We start from the raw sequence: 16,327 nt of genomic DNA on the forward strand, positions 1-16,327 counted from the left end.
ACCTTTAGAAAAAATTTCTATCTAGCAAACGGAGACTATAATTTAAGAATAACCATTTTTTATGCAAAATTATAAAAGTTTAGTATTAATAATGGTAATTCAATTATTTGATATAAATTGACAATGTCCAAAAGATTATGTATTGAGTATTTTGTGAGCAAACATTTTTGATGCAAAATTACAAAAATACTATATCATTGAGTTTCACTCTTTAATAAAAATAACGACTCGAATCCCGATCTATTAACTGCTCGCAAATCAAATCCCAACCTATTGATTAGTGTCATTTTGTCATCATATTAGTTTAAGGAGAAACTGGTTAATAAATAATCCCTTCGTCCCAAATAATTCGACCCAGTAATTTCATTTCGGGCCGTCCCGTATAATTTGTCCCATTTCACTTTTACCATTTTTGGTAGTGGACCACATATTCCACTAACTCATTCCTACTAAAATTTATTATAAAACTAATACCTTAAAAGTAGGATCCACGTCCCACTATCTTTTTCAACTTACTTTCCATTAGATTTCTTAAAATTCGTGCCGGATCAAAGTGTCCCAAATTATATGGGACGGAGGGAGTAATAAATTGTCTTCCAAAGATAAAATTGCGAGTTGCATATAGCCGTTTTATGCAATTTGACAAAGAAAATCAAGAAATCGTGTTTGAAGACATACACGATTTACAGTCGCACAAACGACGTATAAAGAACAAATTCATCTTTTCTCTAAATACTCTCAACAGTTGCTTCTCTGAGCTTTTCCAGCTCTGTTAACCATGGTGAGCACATTTATTTCACGCACAACACGCACTAATGTATTTTTCCCCATAAACAAAATTATCTATCAAGCTCCTTGATTTCGGTTTGTAATTTGATTCGCGCAGGATTACCTTAAAACAGTAGTCCCCTCTCAGCTACTCGCTGAGCGCGGCTCCAACCTCGTCATCATCAATCCAGGTTTTCAATTACACGCAGAATCAGTTCCTTCTTTTTTCTTCTCAATTTAAGTTTTGGTTCATAAAATTCGTATGTTTTTGGGGGTTAATTTAGGGTCAGCAAATTTAAGAATAGGACTAGCGCAGCAGGATGCCCCGATTACTGTTCCGCATTGCATTGCTCGACGCACGTCGCAAGTGCCGAAAAGGAATGTTCAGGATCAGGTTAATGCCTTTTTTATGCTGAGTGGAGTTTCTATACTGTGTGGTTTTGGTTTTCATTTGGATTGAATTCAAGGTCTTTGGGCTTAGCTTTGCAATTTGTTCTGCAGTTGCTTAATTCTCAGGTGACGACAGCGCAGCACATGGAGCGAGAAAGGGCTTATGACATTGTTAGTTTGGTTTATTTGAACTTAAGAAGCTGATTTATACTGTATTTGTTTGAACATCGAATGCGAGTGCATGCTATGTTATGCGTCCGGACCTAATCATTTGTGATTTATGTATATGTTGGAAATCAGATTGCTTCGCTGTTGAAAATTCGATTTTTGGACGAGGAGGTGACAAACAGTCAATTTTCACAAAAGGTGTGTTTTGGGTTGTGAGTGGAGGATTGTAGTGGAATTGGAAATATCATCCATAGTTTAGCATTCTTGAAGATTTTTCTGTTCACAACTTGATTGTGGAAATATTTATTTTTCCTTTTTTAGATGGGTCGTGTGGATGCAATTCCTCCTCAAAACAATAATAAAAAGGAGACGGTTATTCCATGGACAGATGTATTCGAGAAACAAACATCATCTTCGCCTTCATCTTCATCTTCAGAACATGGTATTTGCAATGTTAGGGCGCTCCATTCACATTTTTATGTTTGTCAGATCCTCTGTCATAGTAATCAATCACATTTCATGGTACATCTTTACTCCAAAGATTGGCAGCAGCCTTATCTGTCTGTACCTACCTGTTGAGTGCTTTAGTGTACTGCAGCTACTGCCTCAGCTAGAGTTGGTCTGTGTGTCAATAGTTATTTTTGAGTACTTCATTTTGCTATCAAAGGATACCAATCCAGATTCATTTACTCCTTTTTCTACAAATAATCAAATATCTCACGTAATTATAAGCATAATTTGTTTTTTTCTCTTATGTAGAATTTAGTTTCTAGCTTATCATGGTTTCGTATGAGTATTTACATGTGTGTAGTTCTCTTCCCAGGAAGCTTAGTTCACTGACTTCGTTCCTTATTATGCAGCATAATCGTTAGTTGTTTCTTGTTATCTTATTTGATGAAAGAAAGTTAGTTCATCTCTTAGAATACCTAGAGCTAAGCTTGTATATTTTGTTCTCTACATGTGTGCTTCTATCCGGAGTTGTGCACCAGTTCCGGTCATGTATATTTGTGTTTATATATCTCCCAGATCATTTGACCGTTTTGTCACAGGAAGTTCACATAGATCTGAAGAGCCTTCAACCGTGAAGGAAGGAAATAACAATGAGGAACCGAGTTCAGTTGAACGTAGATATAAGGAGTACATATGTGGCGATGAAGCTCTCAGAATATCAGCAACTGAACCATATAGCGTGCGCCGGCCTATTCGGAGAGGTCACCTCAATATTTCTTTGTATTATCCTATGCAGCAGGTACTGTTTACCATTTCATTGTCCTGATTTTACTTGATATACGATACATCTGCTAATTTACAAACGTCTTTTGGGATCTATGAACTATCTTATCTCAGCAAGTCATCGATTTGTGAAGGAGATTGGTTAAGTGTTGCCAGATATTCAAGCTCCCTTATACTTTTGACTTGCAGTTTTAGCCCTCCCAAAAAATAAGTTTCCATGGTCATGCTTAAGAATAATTATAAAGATGATATAGTTTTGAGAGAGCATTGAATGAGTTGTTCATAATTTACTAGATTTTATAGTCCCTAATAATTTTAATATACATATTATTATCATTATTTTTTTTATTTCAGGTGATTGAAGACATCCATGCTATTTGGGAGTGGGTTTTGATTGAAAAACTACACATCCCTCGCAGTGAAAGGCATATGTATTCCGCTGTTCTTGTCTTACCAGAGACTTTTGATAATCGCGGTATAATAGCTTTTTCAGTTTTCCATATCCGTAAGGAATATGTCTTCTTCTGTTTTTGTCCTACCTGAGACTTTTGGTTACTGCAATAGCTTTCACAGCCTAATCCACTTCACCATTCGCTTAGTTAATACATGGGGCGTCTAGACATACTTATGGGCATAACTGATAGAATTTATCTTCCTCTAGTTATTACATTTATTCCGACATGTGTGAGCATACCCCTCCATTAAGTACAAAAGCTTTTAGTCTATTTTGTTTTGTACAACTTAAGATACATCATGATACATCTCCCGTGCCAGAGTGCCAGGGATGTCTTGTTATATGCTCCTAAAAGTTTGCTTCTTGTCATTATTGAAGGAGGTGAGTCGACCCTAGTTTTTGGAATATGACATAGGCTTGAATCACCAATTAGAGCAGCAAGGAACCCTATTCGTATGCCCTTATCTAAGGAGAACCCTTAATCCCATAGGCGATGCTATATTTCTCATAGATACAAAATTAACCCAAAAATCTCCTTATGATAAATTTCTTATTCTTATACACTATATATTGTTCTATGTTGGCTACTTGCATTTTTACAACAATACTCCAGCCTCACTGATTATATTTCATGAACCGTCTCCCTTAGAACAAAAAAGTAGTGGAATGAATATTAAAGAAAAAGGCCATTTCTGTCTAAATGAGCTGGCAACAAGCTCAGTTCATATTGTTATTCAGAATTTGAAGGGGCTTCTTTATTCCTGAATATTTTCAAGTTTGGTAGTTGTGTTCGTTTAGTTTCATCCAAGGAGCTCTTTCTCTCCTCTTATGTGTGTTGATGATGCTTGACAGCTTCAATACCAGAAAGTTGATATGCATATATGTACAAACAACAATGTCCCATATCTAATCTATATGCTAGGTAAAATGTGTTGAGATCAAAGGATTAATATGGTTGACCTTGTGACTATTCCTTCAGCTTTGCAGTTCGTTTTTTCTGTGGTTACTGCTGTGAGCAATATTTTCTCAATTCACGAACTTGACAATTTTTTCATTTTGTGATTTTTTGTAGAAATAAAAGAACTTCTATCCATTGTACTTCGAGACTTGTGTTTTAGTACAGCAGTAGTCCACCAGGTAGTACTTTCCCTCATCTCCTTAATCAAAACTTATATAATATTTTGGATGATGTTGACGTTACCGATTTTACAAAGGAGCTTGCCTCTCTAGCAACCACCACATAAAAATGCTATTGGCTCTTGGCTTTGTGTATAGAGACATAGTATTAGATATCACACGAGCTCTCACAAAGCTGAGTTGGTATTTGCTTTGCATTATTTGTTTTATTACATGGATTCTACTTAAGAAACTTCCCCCCCCTTTGATGCATTACACAGGAAGGTCTTGCTGCAGTTTTTGGAAATGGCTTGTCAACAGCATGTGTTGTGAACATTGGTGCTCAAGTGACATCAGTTATTTGCATTGAGGTGTTGTTTCTTTATCATCAGTTCTGTAGTTTAGTACTGCCTACCTAATTAATACTGATGTGCAGATAGACTTTATTATTTATACACAAGCAGTCTTTATTCAGTTGTGCAACTTGTGCTCCCGCTATGCCACGACCCTCATGTGTGTGGTCAGGCTGTAAAATATGTCCCTTTTCCTGCACGTGAAAGAATAACTTTTGTTGGTCTTTTTTTCTGTCTAAAGATTTTCTATTAATTATTGTCCGCAATTTTCTTCTGTATTGCCTATGAAGACTCAGGGCATGCATGTTCGAAACTGTTTGATACAATATTACATTCTCTATAACTTCACTTGAGTCCTGACTACCTTCACTTGATGTTAGGATGGAGTTGCTCTACCAACCACTCAGATTTCTTTGCGATACGGTGGAGAGGTGAGGAATTGTAGAATCTCAGCAACAGATTGTAATGAATGGAAAGACGGGAATGACATATCCATCATACTCAGAATTGATTAAACTGTTACTTCATGAATGTGCATGATTTCTCGAATAAAAGCTAACTTACTAATCAGTAGGCACATCATTCTTGGTTGCTTTCTTTTGTTTCCTGTTTTTTCTATCTCTTCCCTTGGTCTTGAGGTTCCATATTCTAGAAACTTCTTGATAATTCACCCTAGATACTAGTACTCTGATTGATTTGATGTCCATGTTTTGTCTTCCTCCTCTCTGTTTTAAGCTTGCAATGCTTGCAACTCTTTCAGGATGTATCAAGGTGTCTTCTTTGGACTCAACGACATCATCAAACATGGCCTCCTATCCGTACTGATGCTCTGACGAAACCCATAGACTTGTTAATGCTGAATAAGCTTAAAGAGTCTCGCTGCCAGATTAGAGTAAGTTGATCAATTAGATATTGTTTTTGGAGTCCATTAATTTGATGTTAACAGGTACAGTTTGATATAATTAAATTGAAGTTATTTATTTGTTGTTGTTATAAAAAAGCACCTTGTCTCTTGGTCATATAAACTTCCAAAAGCTAATCAAGTTTTTGAAAGAAAGAGACTTATTTGATAACTCAGTGTAATTTAAAAAGTACCCAAGTAACAAAAACCATCTGTCGTTTGGCCCCATTTGGGACTCAGAGCTCATCATCCATGTAAATTTGCTGTTCCAATGCACTACTGGCCACTAAGCTCTTATGTTGTACTACTACTACTACATAAATATTGCCTTTATGAACTTGGGAAGGAAATCCTTTGGTTTTTCAACCACAAAACTGTGAGAATGCTATAGAAAATATTTCCACACTTTGTATCCATGAGTTTTGTCTGATTACTTGCATTTACAGGAAATTTGATGATTATTACTATCTCACTTTGTAATGCTCTATACAGCTTTGTTCAAGTGGAGCCTGCCTAATGCTTTAAACACCTTCCCCGACCATGCTAGTTATTTTGCTTGTTCGTCATGTTGCTAATATGCCTAACATAATTGATTATGCCTTCTTGGTAGCTAAGCAATGGAAGTTATCTTCTGTTTTATTGAAGCAAATAATTTGTCATGTTCTATCTTCAGGAAGGAGAAGTTGAAGCTGTTGCTGTAGTTCACTCATATGAAGAAGGGGGGCCACCTGGTTCTCACAAGACAAGACTGACTGCTCTGAATGTATGCGAGTCAAAACTTATGTTTTATGGGATGACTATTGAACATTGCTTTAATCAATTATCATGCCTATTTGAATAAACTATAGAGTACCTCTCCTAACATTAAAATTTTGGTTGTCATTATAGATTGTATTTCAATAGTTGCAATTTTGGTTACTCCTAATAATTATAGATTGTGTTTCTGATGGTACTTTTATGTTAATGCTATGAATTTTAGGCAGTATTAGTATTTATTAAGTTTTGCTACCAGCATCATGCATAATCAGTGCTTATGTGATTAAGTTGCTAACTGCTTCCACTTGTTGGTTAACTTAAGTGGCAGTCTGTGTTATGTCTTGTTAAAATCTTACTCTGTGAATATACTTATCAGGAGTAACTTTGATTCAGAACAATTTACTTATACTAAATGAGACACTAGTTCTATGAATTTGATTGCTTTTTTTTTTTTCATGTGGAAGCAGGTTCCTCCTATGGGTTTGTTCTATCCTATGCTTCTGGTTCCTGATGTTTACCCTCCACCACCTAGGAATTGGTTTGTAGAATTTTTCTAGTTTTACATGTTTGGTATTGCTAGATCAGTTAATATATTCTTGTCCTATTAATGAAATAAGTATGCACCCACAGGTTCAGTGACAACGAGGATATGCTGGAAGATACTTGGGAGTTCCCCAGGAGACCAGACATGTCAGATGGTTACTTCCCTGGTAGTGGTGGATATTATCCTATGTGGGAAAATTACCCTGTATTTCAATCGAAACCAAAGAAACAGGACACTATTGGTCTTGCCGATGCGATTACGAAAAGTATTCTTTCTACAGGTATACATTATATCATCCTGCTAATATGATAGTACGGTACACAATGGATTTGCTTCTGCCTTATCTTTATATTTTTTTTCAGGCCGTATAGACCTTCAGAGAAAGTTGTTCTGTAGCATGCAACTGGTGAGTTCTATTTCCACCTTCGTAATTGTGATTAGTTCTTTTGTACCAGTCGGAGTTTACACCACTCTGTTCTTCAGATAGGTGGAGGGGCTTTGACTGAGGGTTTGGTTTCTGCAGTGGAAGAGAGGTTTGTTACTATATATCTTGGATATAGCATTTTCATGAATTTTTAAATGAGCACGCATAAAACTAAAAAACTGCAAGTAGTATTTAATTGATTTCAGTTCCATGAATTTGACTTTTCCTCCTCTATTGCAGAGTATTGCACGCAATTCCTTCTCACGAGGCCATAGATACAGTGGAGGTTAGATTCTCCTGCTTCATGTAACTTTATAGCAAGCGTCTTTTCTGTTTACAAAATTGTGAATATTATAATCATGCTCACAATGTTCTATAGAGATAACACCTTCAAGATCTCCCTGAAAGTCCGGAGTTTCTTATAATAATAAACAAATGTTGATCTGTAGCTGTTTCTGGACTAATAATGTGTATTGTATGCTACTCTTCTACATCATTGCACTATAAAAGGTGCAAAACAAGCACCTAAAAAGTTTTAACAATTTATTTACATTTCAATGGCTGGATCACCTTAAGGAACATAGAAAGGAATGGCTTGTATAAGTTTTTTTTGGCAATTTTGTACTCAAGGCGATTTTTTCTCAGTTACCAAAACTGGTTTGTGGTTTGGATTTTAAAGTAATCTGAAAGGCTCCCATCTCTATTCTCACATTACTCTCAATTACTTATTATGTCTACTTTATTGTTATACTCTGTGCCATGCTGTTCTTTAAGTTTACGATCTTATTCTCGCTGCTACTTTGTTCTCATCGTTGGCCATTGTTGGTTGGTTCTCTGTGCTCTGTTTTTCGCTGGGCTAAATGTTCCTGTAATGTTGATGCACTATGTGTTATCTCACTGGCTCCATTGCCTCTGAAATTGAACAAATTTCCAAGTATTTTGATGGTGATTGTTTACTTAGCATTATGTACTGCTATGGGTATGATGAGAGGAATGGAAGTGATTGATACTGGATCTCTACTAAGGATCTCTACTAAGTGTCACTTATTTTGTCTAACCTTACAGGTCTTGCAATCCAGAACAAGTCCCGCTTCTGTACCATGGAAAGGTGGAGCTGTAAGTATTTTCACTATGACGCTACTTCATTTAAAATTTTTCTATTCTCGGGAGAGGAGAGTGGTGTCTTTGAACCCCTTGCAAATTGAAGATAATATATTAGTACACGAAGTCATGAAAAGATGTGCACTATAGTGGTGAGAATCATTATCAAGTGAGAAATTTGAATGGGCTGATGTCTCAAGTTTTCTGGTCTCTTGCTTTTCTGCTTCTTTTTATACATGTAATGTGGATAACACGATAAAAGAAATTCCAAGAGACTTGCTCGAAATGTAGATTAGCAACAATCTATGTTGGTTAAACTTCTACCACATTTTCAATGCTCTGGCGTCATCACTTCAAAACTACGCGCTAGCTTCGTTACGTTTATGGACTCTCAAGGATTAGTATTCTTTAGTTTCTAATACAAATCTTGCTGCAGATACTGGGCATTCTTGATTTTACACGCGATGCATGGATAAATCGTGAGGACTGGATCAGAAATGGGATTTATCTTGGTAGTGGCAGAAAGTACAGGGACTCGTATTTTCTTCAAGCACAGACAATGTGTTACATAAACTCCTAGGTAAGAAGAAGATATACCGCACTTTTCTTATTGTTTATGTGATGTTACTAGTGTTTGTTAAAGTTCCAAATTGCCATTCAAGTTCTGTCTATCGGCTTCAAGCCTATGGTTTGAAGTTTGAATCACGCTGATGATCAATAGAAAATAGTTTCACTCTTAGGCTTCTTCTCACAGCGATACATACTTTCTGCTACGCACTTGGTTTTCCAAGTGTGATTTTACCCTTGGTTTATAGGCTCTAGCACAGAAGGGGGTCTATCCAGAACTCACCTCGGTAGGAGCTGTGGTTTTCCGTCATCGTGAAAAAATGATAAATAGAGACTGTTTGTTTCTTTTATTTGAAGTGATAAGTTACCGTCTTCTTAATTTTCCTTGTAGGTTGGAGTTCCATCATTTTATTGTCATGGGAAAGATAACAGTGCAGAGAAATCCAAAGATTGGAAGGAAGATTTCAATTAAATGACATATTATTAGTGTGATTTTATGAGTAAATATGAAATATTTTTTGATAAATAGATGTGACATGTTACTGAAAATGATGTTTGAATAGATGTGACATGTTACTGAAAAAGACTCTCTAAATGTTATGACTATATGTTCTATAGATTTCTTTCCTCTACCTTTTAAAACGTTTTTGCTTGGATTAAGATGTTAGGTAAAAAGAATTTGTATGCTTCTTGTTTTGATTTAAAATTAAATTATAGTATTAATTTCATAGATGAATAGGGGGCGGTAAGTACTTCTAGTTTGTTGTACTCCTTCCGTCACCTATTAATTGACACCAATTTTCTTTTCCGCATGTATCCAATTAATTGGCGTCCTTACTTTTTACTACTTTTGATAATGGATCCTAAATATTACTTACCTCATCTCACTCATATTTTATTATAAAATTAATAGAGACAAATAAAATAATTATATAGGGAATTTCGGTTTAATTCCCTGATCTATGGCCCATTATTAATGTAAAGATTGAATTTGCAATTAATTCTACAAATCATGACCTTAATAAATAACTCTACATAAATATAAGTCCATCATTTAATATTATTAATTAATTGATTTCGATTTTGCGTATAACTTCCAAAATTTGTCCCAATTTAAAACTGAACAAATTACCCTCTTTTGATAAGACATGTTAATCCTAAATTAACTTGATTTTTTGATACCAGTGGGTCTTAATTTGAATTTAGCAATATTATCAACCAAGCCTTATATGAACACGGGCCCAGGCCGTTCCTACATCCGCAGCTTTGGGCCCAAAATTCCATACTAAACGAAACGACGTCGTTACCTCGCAAAGGATTAACCGCGGATAATTACACAGTTTAAACTCCCTACCCGCCAAAAAAGGTTAAAAATGGAGGTAAAAAATCATTAAACCGCGAAACTTTTTTCACCTTCAAATGCATTGCCGCCATTTTACACACTACAGTCTACCGCCCCACTTCCTCCAATATATACCAAGTTTTGCTTCTTCCCATTACTTAATTTCAAGCAGCTTTTTGCTTTCACTCATAAAATCTCCTTTTCCCTTTTCAATTCATAAAAAAATCCAATCTTTACATTTGCTGCGCCTTTTTTCTCTCGCTTTTGAGAGAAGCAGCCATGGATACAGCATTGACGGGGCCAGAGCCCATGGAGGCGAAGGTAAAGATGGTGAAATCGATGGTCGGCTCTGAGGTGTCGGAACCCGACGTCCTCAAAGCTCTGTCGCTCTCCAACAACAACGTGCGCGAAGCCGTCGATGTCATCCTCGATTCGCTGCATCCGCATTTAGCAGCGCGGGAAACTCTCACTTCCACCGGTGGGAGAAGAGTTCAGGTGAATTCATCGCGGGATTTTGGGGAAGGGGTTTCTGTGAATGTGGAAAAGAGGGACTGTGGCGTTGTTGATAAATGTGATGCGGGTGTTGTGAGGGTGAAAGAGGAAATTGATGTGGGGGTTGCAGAGGAAAAGAGGGGGTTCAGTGATGAGAAAAGGGCTGAAATTAGGGTTAAAGAGGAGCCTAATGTGGCCATAGATGTTAGTATCGGAAGGGGTGAAAGGGAAGGGAGTGTTTTGACAAAATGTGATGCAGGTGTTGGGGCGATGGAGTTTCTGAAAGTGAAGGAAGAACCTCATGTGGGTTTTGTGGAAGGTGAGGTTTTGAAAGTGAAAGAAGAACCGGATTTGGGTTTCGGAGACGAAAAGAAAGATCAAAGTTGTGATGAAAAGTCACTGGTTTTGGTGGGAAAAGTTGAAGAAGAGGCTAGACACGAGCCGAGTTCGGTGATGGCTGCGATTAGAGTGAAGGAGGAGGGGCAGGCTGAGTCAGAAGTAACTGTAACGAGCCGGTTGAGACCGGAGTGGGAAGTGAAGGAGTTGGTCAGTGTTCAGCCGCTTAGTGCGAGAAAATTGTCCGATGATGAATATAAAAAGATGCAACCGGGATGTGATGGCCACAGGGCTAAAAAGGCGAGGACGCAGGAGAATGCCTTGAGTGCTGTGGTGATCGAGGATGGTGATTTTCCGGAGGAGCTGGGGTGGTTGTTGGTTGGGAGGACGGTGGTCACGGGGCTGTCAACGACAAAGGGCAGGAAATTGGAGAATAATGAGATTGTGCATTTTATGTTTCCTGGACCTACCACAAAAACTAAGCTTAGCACCCATTTTATGAGTTCAAAGGCTGCTCATGCTGTCTCCAGCATTGTTCGTTTCTCGACAAAGAGATATGGAGAGGTACATATAAGTGCATAGCATGCATATCTAGTACTTCTGATTTATGAATTTGCTTGTAGGTTAGCCTCATTACTTGATTGGTTACTTGAACATTTTGATATATGTGGAGTGAAAATTAAGTGTAATTCTTCTTTTTTTGCTTATATGATCAGATTGGTCGTTTGCCAATGGAATGGGCAAAGTGCCTTATTCCACTTGTAAATTCATCAAAGGTGAAGGTTCTTGGCCGTTGTGTTGCTGCTCCAGTTAATCTTTGCATGATGCAAGAGATTATGTTGTATGTGAGGTAAAACTATAATCTTTGCATGTTTCTTCTTACTATACTTGTCTATCTTGTCCACATGACCAAGCAAATAACTATTACGTCTTACATCTGCTCTTCCTTTTTTGGCTCTCAGCTTTTATATTCATGAATCTGTCTTTTCGGAAGTTGATAAGTCATGGAAGCTTGAGGCTACAAATATTGACACCACCATTTATCCTCTCTTGAAGTTGTTTCAACTGCTGAAAGTCAGGCCATTTCAAAAGGTACCAGCTACCGATAAAAAGATGGCACTTAATCAAGTACCAAGCATTTTTTGTCTTCCCTGATTTGATATACGCTTGTTTTTTTCATCGGCAGGCACAGTTCACACCAGAAGAACTTGACTCCAGAAAGCGCTTACTACAATTAGATGTACGTTGCATGTGCACCTAACTGTTATTCTATTCATTGAAGCTTTGCTTTGTATTAATATAGATTAATTTCTCATAAAAAAAGTAGCTTCTGTTTCTAAGAAAGATGGATTTACTGTTAGATCCTGCTCATTAATTATGTTGTTCCTCACAACAGCTACCAATCGTTTCTGTTTCGATGTGTTCATAATTGTGTTCCACTTCCTAAATTAGTAGGAGTATATCGAAATAAAATCTTTAATACATATGCATTAAATAAACTAAAAGCAGCTTGGTGATAATTGGTATCTCTTTCAGGATGATCCAGATAATTCTGCATCTCTGTTGCCTTCATTGAAGACAAGAAAGGGCTCTCAAGATCAAAAGATCCACGAAAATCATGAGCAAGTTATTACAGAAGCATCCTTGAATAGGCTTGTTGGTGCTGTAGATACCTATAACTTACAGGTATACTTAAGTACTTTACGTTTGAGTGCATATAACTATAAAAGCAGCATGCCTTCTTACATTATTTTGACATCGTAGGAGATGGAGCCTGCCGAGACTCTAGCTTGTGATTTGAGGCCATACCAGAAGCAGGCTCTTTATTGGATGTCTGAATTGGAGAAAGGTGTGAATAGCGAGGAATCAGAGAAGACACTTCATCCATGCTGGGCAGCTTATCGTGTGTGTGATGAGTACGTACTTCACTTCACCATCAATTGTAACTTAAACTACAAAAATTGAACAGAATATCTAAAGTTTCCACCTCAACTGATCTTGATAGGAGAGCTCCGGAGATTTACGTGAACCAATTTTCTGGGGAAGCAACCACAGAATTTCCAACTGCCATGCAGATGGCCAGAGGAGGGGTGAGTCTGACATCTTTTCATCCATTGCTAGTTCTTAATCTTGATAGTTAGGAAGCATCAGTTTTGAGCATTTGGACAAAGATGTATTCTGTATATCTTATTTCCCAATTTGCGAGTGTCTGTGCAGATTTTGGCAGATGCAATGGGACTTGGGAAGACTGTAATGACAATTGCTCTGATACTATCAAGAAGAGGACATGGCATCCCAGATGGCCAAATGGTTGTAGCTGAACGGGGTTCAAATGATAGCAATAATAGCCATATTAGTTCTAACAGCCTGAGGAGAAAGAGAGGTGGCACCCTAATTGTTTGTCCGATGGCTTTACTTAGCCAGTGGAAGGTGAACCCTCAGCTTAGAAACTCAAATTATATGGTTGCTGTTATTGTTTCATAAGCATAATATAATTTTTGTTCTCATGTTATGTTCACTAGGATGAGTTTGAAGCCCATTCGAAACCAGATAGCATCACAGTCTTCATTCATTATGGTGGGGACAGAACTAGTGACCCTAGGGTGATAGCAGAAGCTGATGTTGTCTTGACAACATATGGTGTACTGACTGCTGCGTATAAAAGTGTAAGCAATGCTTACAACTCCTAAAGTTGATCGATTGTTAATGTCTCTATTGGTTCTGTACTTGATTTTTCTCTTTTCTGAAACAATATCTTTTATTTCATGACACAGGAAAATACGAACAGCATTTACCACAGAGTAGAATGGCATCGTGTGGTTCTAGATGAAGCTCATACAATCAAATCATCCAAGACTATAGCTGCTAAGGCTGCATTTGCATTGACCTCATATTGCCGCTGGTGTCTTACTGGCACTCCACTTCAGGTATCTCTCCATAGATACTGCTTAACTATATATTCCTTTCCCCCCGTAAATTGGGTAATTTTGAATTGAAAATTACTATGCTACTGATTTCAGTATGTTTAGTTCAGCTTTTCTTCAAGTATGTAACTTTATTGAACTCTTCTTGTTCATCTTTGCTTTTTGCTAACACATTCTATGTTTGTTCACTGGATTAATGAGTGTTAATATTGGTGCAGAACAATTTGGAAGACTTGTTCAGCCTTTTGTGCTTCTTACATGTTGAACCATGGTGCAACTGGGCCTGGTATGAGTGCTCGAAAGTAGATAAATTACATTCATCCCTTGCATAAATCACCTAGAACTGCAATAACACATCTCTTAATAATCAATGATGCACTATACAGACTTCTGGTGAATTCTTCATGGAAGGTATGATGGGCTTACAGAACCATTTATCTAATTTCCAACTCTTGTAGGTGGAACAAGCTGATTCAGAAGCCTTATGATAATGGTGACATGAGAGGGTTGCAATTGGTGAAAGCAATCCTCAAACCCCTTATGTTGAGGAGAACAAAGGAGTCTAAGGATAAACATGGAAGGTAATCATCAATCTCCTTAATATTGCCTTTTCTTGCATTTCTGGTTCACATTTGACAAGTTTTGATCACTATCATATTACTAATGCGTGCTTGCAATCTAGGCTCATACTTGTTCTACCACCTACTGATGTCCAAACCATCGAGTGTGAACAATCTGAAGCCGAGCAGGACTTTTATGACGCTCTTTTCAAGAGATCTAAAGTAAGTGCTTGTCGCGTGAAATATACATCGCAAATGGCAACTGATTGCTGCTACACATGGTGACAATTGTTCATGCATGGTTTATGAATTGTATCTATTTTGTGTGAACAAACAGGTACAATTCGACCAATTTGTTGCTCAAGGAAAGGTTCTCCATAACTTTGCGAATATTCTCGAGCTGCTACTTCGGCTGAGGCAATGTTGCAACCACCCTTTCCTAGTTATGAGGTAAAATACACCGAGTTATGCCAGTTCTCCTCTATATTCTCTCTCATACTAAGGATTATTGTTTGCAGTCGAGGTGATACAGAAGCATATGCAGACTTGAACAAACTGGCAAGGAGGTTCCTCCAGTCTCAGTCTGATGGAGGCTCTGGAACTGGTCCTTCTCGAGCTTATGTTGAAGAAGTTGTGGAGGGTATTCGCAATGGTGAAAATACCGAATGCCCCATTTGCCTAGAGTCCTCAGATGACCCAGTGTTAACCCCCTGCGCGCATAGGATGTGTAGGGAGTGCCTTCTCTCTAGCTGGAGGACTCCAGCTGCCGGGCTCTGCCCCATATGCAGGCAGGTGATCAGTAAAGCTGATCTGATCACATGCCCATCTGGAAACAAATTCAGAGTTGATGTTGAGAAGAACTGGAAGGAATCTTCAAAGATAACCAAACTCTTGCAGTGCTTAGAAGATATACGCAGCTCGGGTTCCGGTGAAAAGAGCATAGTATTCAGCCAGTGGACTTCGTTCTTGGATCTCTTGGAAATTCCACTCAAGAGGAAGAATATCAAATTTTTGAGGTTTGATGGCAAGTTGGCGCAGAAACAACGAGCGAAGGTCCTCCATGAGTTTGCTGAGACTACTGAAAAAACAGTAAGCAATCTTTATTCTCTAGTTCAACTAACTCTATGAAAACAGTTTTTCGGATTATAAACATCAATTCCATCGATGTTTTAGGTACTGTTGATGTCGCTTAAAGCAGGTGGTGTGGGTCTGAATCTGACTGCAGCTTCAAATGTATTCCTAATGGTATGCATCTTTCTTGAAACTTTTATGTCCCATTTTTTGGGTTTGTTAGAGGCTGAATCTTGGCATAATGCAGGATCCATGGTGGAATCCTGCAGTAGAGGAGCAAGCAATCATGCGAATTCACCGGATTGGCCAAAAGCTGACTGTTCGTGTTAGAAGATTCATTGTCAAGGTAGCATCAGCACTTCTATGTCTTCATTGAAATCTGTTTCTTTGATAGAGATTGTAAAATGAATTAGGAAAGTAAAACCAGAAGCAATGTTACAAAAACATACTGATGAAAGATTCAGTTTGCCACTGATATATGAAAACTTAAGCTGAATTTTTAAATTTGGACAGGACACTGTGGAGCAGAGATTGCAGCAAGTTCAAGCAAGAAAGCAACGGATGATCGCTGGAGCACTGACCGATGAAGAAGTCCGATCAGCCAGGATTGAGGAGCTTAAGATGCTCTTTAGATAGATTTATTAAGTCATATATTTGTGTATCCCTGTAGTTCCTCCATTAAGTTAGTTTTGGATATTTGAGGGAAACATGTGTTTTTGTAGAGGGTACACAATTTCTCTAGCATGTTTTGTATAGCATCTGCCATCTATCTACCTATCAAATTTAATGTTAGCATCATCATCAATTATTCCATTGTTAAATGGAAA

At 37.7% G+C, this 16,327-nt stretch overlaps 2 protein-coding genes across 2 annotated transcripts; both read left to right on the top strand.

Moving 5' to 3' along the window:
* Positions 1-719: 719 nt before the first annotated feature.
* LOC125202129 (actin-related protein 9) lies at positions 720-9,394 on the top strand. The gene is made up of 21 exons (XM_048100471.1): positions 720-781; positions 887-959; positions 1,053-1,162; positions 1,270-1,329; positions 1,459-1,524; positions 1,648-1,768; positions 2,376-2,575; positions 2,914-3,034; positions 4,086-4,150; positions 4,411-4,500; positions 4,863-4,913; positions 5,243-5,374; positions 6,057-6,146; positions 6,607-6,677; positions 6,770-6,963; positions 7,046-7,089; positions 7,167-7,216; positions 7,348-7,393; positions 8,173-8,223; positions 8,645-8,788; positions 9,167-9,394. Exons 1-20 carry the CDS (start codon positions 779-781, stop codon positions 8,786-8,788), a joined length of 1,782 nt encoding a protein of 593 aa, XP_047956428.1. The 5' UTR covers positions 720-778; the 3' UTR covers positions 9,167-9,394.
* A 903-nt stretch (positions 9,395-10,297) lies between these two features.
* On the top strand, positions 10,298-16,292 carry LOC125201335 (DNA repair protein RAD5B). The gene is made up of 18 exons (XM_048099398.1): positions 10,298-11,509; positions 11,662-11,795; positions 11,908-12,037; positions 12,132-12,185; positions 12,482-12,631; positions 12,710-12,861; positions 12,951-13,035; positions 13,163-13,375; positions 13,468-13,611; positions 13,720-13,872; positions 14,088-14,155; positions 14,328-14,450; positions 14,552-14,651; positions 14,767-14,879; positions 14,948-15,518; positions 15,603-15,674; positions 15,748-15,846; positions 16,014-16,292. The coding sequence occupies exons 1-18, from the start codon at positions 10,397-10,399 to the stop codon at positions 16,134-16,136; spliced, it is 3,597 nt and encodes a 1,198-aa protein (XP_047955355.1). The 5' UTR covers positions 10,298-10,396; the 3' UTR covers positions 16,137-16,292.
* Positions 16,293-16,327: the final 35 nt, after the last annotated feature.

This window comes from Salvia hispanica, chromosome 1 (assembly GCF_023119035.1).
Source record: "Salvia hispanica cultivar TCC Black 2014 chromosome 1, UniMelb_Shisp_WGS_1.0, whole genome shotgun sequence".
NCBI lineage: Eukaryota > Viridiplantae > Streptophyta > Magnoliopsida > Lamiales > Lamiaceae > Salvia > Salvia hispanica.

Coding starts and splice junctions, on each gene's coding strand:
- LOC125202129 (XM_048100471.1), top strand. Junction 7,217..7,347: donor GTTTCTGCAGTGGAAGAGAG/GTTTGTTACTAT, acceptor CCTCTATTGCAG/AGTATTGCACGCAATTCCTT. Junction 7,394..8,172: donor AGGCCATAGATACAGTGGAG/GTTAGATTCTCC, acceptor CTAACCTTACAG/GTCTTGCAATCCAGAACAAG.
- LOC125201335 (XM_048099398.1), top strand. CDS start 10,397: ATGGATACAGCATTGACGGGGCCAGAGCCCATGGAGGCGAAGGTAAAG. Junction 12,186..12,481: donor AGCGCTTACTACAATTAGAT/GTACGTTGCATG, acceptor TATCTCTTTCAG/GATGATCCAGATAATTCTGC. Junction 13,376..13,467: donor CTTTACTTAGCCAGTGGAAG/GTGAACCCTCAG, acceptor TATGTTCACTAG/GATGAGTTTGAAGCCCATTC.